The following is a 5,837-nucleotide window of genomic DNA, read 5'->3' as shown; positions in this document are numbered from 1 at the left end:
TGACAGATACTTTTATGATACTATTTATTTATTTATTTATTTTAATTTTGAGACAGGGTTTCACTATGCAGTTCAGGCTGGCCTTGGGCTCATTTTGTAGCCCAGGCTGGTCTCGAACTTGCAGTGATCCTCCTGCCTCAGCCTCTCGAGTGCTAGGATGACAAGCATGTGCCACCAGGCCCGGCTCCATGATACAATTCATTTTAAAAGTTAAGGGCATAATATATGCTCATGGTCCATGGAAAACAGGCCAATTCCAATTCCCTTCTTGTTTGTTTCTTCTTTTGGAGCCATTGGTCTATTGTTTGTGCTTTCTTGACACGTCTTGATTTTCTTTTCTAGGCCATTTCTTTGTCTTTTGTTTTTTTTTCCACACCTGGGGATTGAACTTAGGCCCTTGTGCTGCCAGGGAAGTGCTTATTCCACTGAGGCATCTCCCTGGCCTCTAGGCCAGTGCTTATGAACTTTATTTTACCAATAATAAATAAACATTGATGAGATGATACTGCAATACTTTTTAACTAGTTCTGTCATCAGATTTAAAGCTGTTGCATAGAGGAACATGGCCAAAACTAAGAGGAAACAGATCTTTTGCAAGTGGGAAGGGACCAAGAGATGGAGAGGGAGGAAGGGAGTCAAGAGAGAAAATGGAGAGAATTAAAACAGGGTAATCAGTGCCAAAATGAGTGCTTTCTTTTGCTTTTGAATGCAGTGCTAAGGATCGGATCCAGGGCCTCAGGCAGGCTGGGCAGTGCTGTACCACTGAGCTCCAGCTCCAGCCCCATCGCATGATGAATGAAGCCATTCATTAACGGATATCTTCAAGGTGTGTACTGATTATTATGACAAAACCACTTCTTCTTCTTTTTTTTTTTTTTTAGGTTGGCAAATAAACAAGACAAAGAAGGGGCTTTAGGAGAAGCTGATGTGATTGAATGTCTGTCTTTAGAAAAACTGGTTAATGAGCACAAGTGCCTGTGTCAGATCGTAAGCATTGTTTTCTGTCCTGCTTTTTAGATTCATATTTGTTTTTTATAAAGGTGTTAAGCAGTTAAAGAATAATCTTTTTATTTAGGAAATCATGCTGTTACTAACGGTTTGGTATTAGTTATAATATGTTTTCTATTTAATTGTTACTGATTTCAGAGTTTTTATGTTGCTTTCTTGTAAAGTACATATATGAAAGTGCTATGCTATACATTTTTTAAATGATGAAAAGTATAAATATAAGACATATTCAGAAATTCATAATGAATTTTGAAAAGTATATCAAGAGAATTGTCATACAATTTTAACAAAGGTGGATAGATTTAATTCTAGTTCCGTAAAATTATTATTAGGTTGTGAACTTTGTGGACGTTTACTGGTATAAATTCATTAGTTAAGAAACTAAAACTTACCAAGGGCCAGCTAGATAGCTCAGCAGACTAAGGGCCTGCTTAGGCAAGCATAGGGACCAGGGTTCAATCCCCGGGCCCAAGCGCACCGAGCGGGCCACCAAGACCAGGCCGGGTGGCGCACACCTGTAATCCCAGTGCTTGGGGGGCTAAAAACAGGAGGATCACCGTGACTCTAAACTGCGTAGTGAGACCCTGTACCAAATACATTAAAAAAAATTAAAACTGACTAATATTAATAAATAGGTGTATTTTTCTCATAGTAGGACTATTTTGTCATTCAATAAAATGGTTTGAAATTTTAACTCATAGCTGTCAACTTCCTATATGATAATGAGTCTTGTAGTTTATAGGTACTATATGTAAAATTATTCAATTTCTAGGACTAGCAAGATATGTTCCATCAGTTAAGGAAGTAGGTGTTTCTATAAATATTTAAAATGGTTTACTTTTGACTTGCTGATGATTATACTTACTGGTTTCTGAGTGCAGATTTGTGTGGAGATTTTAGTTTTAACAACTTTGAACCAAATAATGTCTGTTTTAGGAACCTTGTTCGGCAGTCTTGGGGTATGGCAAGAAAATTGACAAGTCTATTAAAAAGGGCCTTTATTGGCTACTACATATCATTGCCAGAGACTTTGATACCTTAAATGAAAGGATCCAGAAGGACACGACCGAGCAGCGAGCACTTGAAGAGCAGGAGAAGCGAGACAGAGCCGAGCGAGTGCGAAAATTGCGGGAGGAAAGGTGGGCAGCCCGATTCTGTGCCGCAGTCCGTGCGGAGTGAAAACACAGGGCGGTTTCAGGAGTATTCTGCTGCTTTTGTTTATTCAGCCCGTCTGTTCTACTCAGTTTTGTCTTCTTTTGCATATAGGAGGATACTTAATAAATTGCCTACGTAATGGATCTTGATTATACAAGTTCAGGTGATAGATTAACTTTCCTGCTATATTATGCTAGGTAAATATATTCCTTTTATAGTCATTGTGTCCCAGAGTTTCAAAATTTAGACCCTTATATTTTAGTATTTTTAGGGCAGCGGTTCTCAATATACAGAGAGATTGTGGCCTTTCGGGGGACCTGTGGGAATATCTGAAAGCATATTTAATTGTCCGAGCTGGGCGGGGGAGGCTAGTACTGACGCCCACTGTGTAGAGGCCAGAGGCCAGGGGTGCTGCTAAGGACAGTCTCCCCACCAGAGAGTTACAAGGCTCAGAGCTACGAAAGTGTGGACACTACGAAACCTGCCTTTAGACTCAGCCAGGGTCGAAGGTGAGAGGTTAAAAGGTAAATTAACCAAGAAAAATCTCATCTTCAGTACTAATTTTGTCAGAAAGTAGACAAAATTATACCATTTCAGTTATTAAAATGTATATCTTCAGTTACTATTTTTTTAATTTATGTGTTTGGTACAGGGTCTCACTACACAGCTCAGCCTCCCCAGCGCTGAGATTACAGGCAGGCGCCACCATGCCCAGTCTCGGTGGCCGGCTCAGTGTGCCTGGGGGCAGGGCAGGCCCTGCACAGCGTGTGGTGCCCAGGGATTGAACCAAGGTCCCTGCCCTTGCCTAAGCAGGCACTTAGTCTGCTGAGCTATCTCACCGGGACCGCTTAAGTTATCCAAATGTGGTGTGAGAAAGAAAATTTTGAATTCATCTCACTATGCTTTTGAAGATTGCATAAATTCTACTTCAAAATCATTTATAATTTTAATAGTATAAGAAAGTTCTATGATTTAAATATAAGTTGAATTTAGTGTGGAAGAGAGAAGAGAGAAGAAAAAGAAAAGGATTTTTAAGTGAGTTCCTGTAAGATCCAGAGTTGCCTTCCATCAACCTAAGCAGTGCTGGCTTTTCATACCATTTAATGTAGCAGCAGCCCTTAAGCAAATCTCACTACTCCTGAGCTTTTATGAGGCGCCCTTACACTGTGGAGGAAGTCCTCTGACAGTGTTGTTCTTTTAATTGAAAAAAATTCCTTAAAGGACAGAAATATTTGTAAACATGACTGTCCTCCAGTCCCCTGAAGGGCTTATGACGTGCATGCCTCATTAGCTAGGTCATATCATGCCAAAGAAAGCAGAGGATGAGTGGGCTTGGCGAAGCTGCCCGCGTGTGGGTGTACTTACAGAGAGAATCTGGGCCTTTATTTCGTAACGTATATTTTTATGAGATGAGGCTTATTTGAAGCTGTCCTGTAGGACCACTCTTTTCTGAAAACTCTTTTATCTTTTCTCCATAAAAAAAAAAAAAACACAATTATGGGGCTGTGTGTGTCATCAGTGGTGGAAAGGTTGGCGCGCGTGTGTAAGGCAGAGAGGAGGGAGTGGGGGGGAGGGAGGGGGGACGAGTGGTACAGGCGTTGGATGTGAGCCCTTGCAAGAGAGGGTTTTGCTCCTGTGTTACAGCCGAGGCTTCTAGTCTTCCTCCTCCTCTCCCCTTTCTCCTACCTAGCCTTGGCCGATGCGGTCCCAGAGCTTGCCTCTTCAGCTGACTGCGATTATAGAGATAAGAACACAATCTTTTTACTTTACTAAATTCAATCACATAAAATTTGTGAACAATTAAATTCAATCTGATTGGTCCTTATAGTCGTTTCTAATTTTAAAAAAACAGTAAAAAACACAGTTTTGGTTTTCATATCAAACCAAATACCATTATTTTGGTTGAAATAGTGTGTTAATACTGTATACCTGAAATCGTTACTAGTAAATGAGTAATGTAAGTAACAGTGACTATTCTGTTGCATTTATTTTTGAGTCCTGTCACATAAATCCCTTCTTTGATCTTTGAAACAGCTCAGTGAGGCATTTTTTCCATATTTATGGGGAAACTGAGGCTTAGTGCTCTAGTCCAAGGCCACAGGAATAGTAGATTGTACATTTCTCAACATTGCCTTTCCAGATTCAGGATGAAGGGATATGTGTTTCAGCTTATCCCTAAGACTCATTTTTCTGCCTTTGGCTGCTTGTTTTAGTGACTTACTCTTCATGTGTTGGTCAACATTAGCTATAAATCACACAAGTCACAAATGATTCAGTAGTAATTATTATGCTAATATTTAATCTGAATGATGCAAGGAAACTTATTTTTCTACCTTCTCATGCTGTTAAGCAGCAGTTGTCTTCTGTCTATTTAAATATCATATACATCTGGACAAGATATTTTGGTTTTTTTAAAAGGAACATAAAACTATTTATTGAACATTGCTCACCGTTATTTACAATAAAGTAAACAATATACATTAGGATAACATTTTGACTACTACAAAGTTGTTTTCTTGGCTTCTGCTGAAAACAGTAACCTGGATACTGAAAAGACTGAGCCTGCATGTAAGGAACAAGTTGGGGCCAAGAAATAACATACAGGTCAATAGTTTAGATTACAGGTGTGTCCACTCAGTTATTCTAGGTCCTAAATTGTGAATATCGCCAGCCACTCAGATTTCCGAGAGCCAAGTCTTTTTTTTTTTTTTTTGCGGAACCAGGGATTGAACTCAGGCCCTTAAGCTTGCCAGGCAAGCGGTTATTCTACTGAGCCATCTCCCCGGCCCCAAGAGTTGTCCCCCCCACCCAGAGCCAAGTCTTAAGACATACATGAATGCTGACTTTTGAGTGCAGATTTCAGCTTGCTGTGAAGTAAGGAGTCTTGAGGAATTTTTGATGTTCCCTTGTTAAGTCTTCCTTAGTGAATTCAAACAAATCAGGTTTTGACTTGCTGCCTTGTTCAGGTGGGGAAGTTTTTTGGTAGAGATAAGATATTTTTTTTTGTTTTTGTTTTTGTTTTTTTGTTTTTTTTCTCTTTTTGAGACAGAGTCTTGCTGTGCATTTCAGGCTGGCCTTGCGCTCACTTTGTAGCCCAGGCTGGTCTTGAACTCCCAAGATCTCCTGCTTCAGCCTCCCGAGTGCTGGGATTGAAGGCTTGCACCACCAGTGCCTAGCTAGATAGGACTTTTTCTGGGGAGAGTTTTGAAAGTAAATTGCATTTTTGTGACTAAAGACAGATTCAGATTCTGATATGGCTGCTTTGAAAATACCTGCTTTAAATTATCCAATTAACCACAAAACCATCTGTTTAACTTAAAAGGTTGTGGCTTCAGGAAAACTTCCTATTTAACTGGAAGTCATTTCTTAGGTTGCTCAGAATGATGGCGCCTCAAACATGAGGTTATCACTCATAGTTTTTGTGTCAGTGAATGTTTAAAACAAAAACAAAAATCACTGACATAAGAATTTTATTTATACACACACAAACAAAAAACTCAGAATGGTCCTTAAGCATATGAGCTAAAGCCCGAATTCTGATTTTGACTGTGGACAATTCCCCATAGTCAAACATTTAGAGAAGCAGAAGAAATCTATCAGGCTACCAAATGCTCTTTTCTGATAAAGGAAACAACTACAAAAGCTTTTTTATTTGTTCAAAGTAACCAGTGCTA

General features: G+C 39.6%; 1 protein-coding gene across 3 annotated transcripts in view; it reads left to right on the top strand.

The window, feature by feature from the left end:
* Arl13b (ADP ribosylation factor like GTPase 13B) overlaps positions 1–5,837 on the top strand; it is an 85,339-nt gene that overhangs the window by 55,777 nt on the left and 23,725 nt on the right. For all 3 annotated transcript variants that reach the window (XM_023719241.1, XM_004634818.2, XM_023719242.1), the window contains exons 4-5: positions 882–987; positions 1,945–2,147. In XM_023719241.1, coding sequence (XP_023575009.1) covers positions 882–987; positions 1,945–2,147 — 309 coding nt within the window. The remainder of the gene's footprint in view (positions 1–881; positions 988–1,944; positions 2,148–5,837) is intronic.

This window comes from Octodon degus, unplaced genomic scaffold (genome assembly GCF_000260255.1).
Source record: "Octodon degus isolate 3935 unplaced genomic scaffold, OctDeg1.0 scaffold00066, whole genome shotgun sequence".
NCBI lineage: Eukaryota > Metazoa > Chordata > Mammalia > Rodentia > Octodontidae > Octodon > Octodon degus.
The sequence above is the reverse complement of the archived record's forward strand: the minus strand, read 5'-3'. Positions and strand labels throughout refer to the sequence as shown.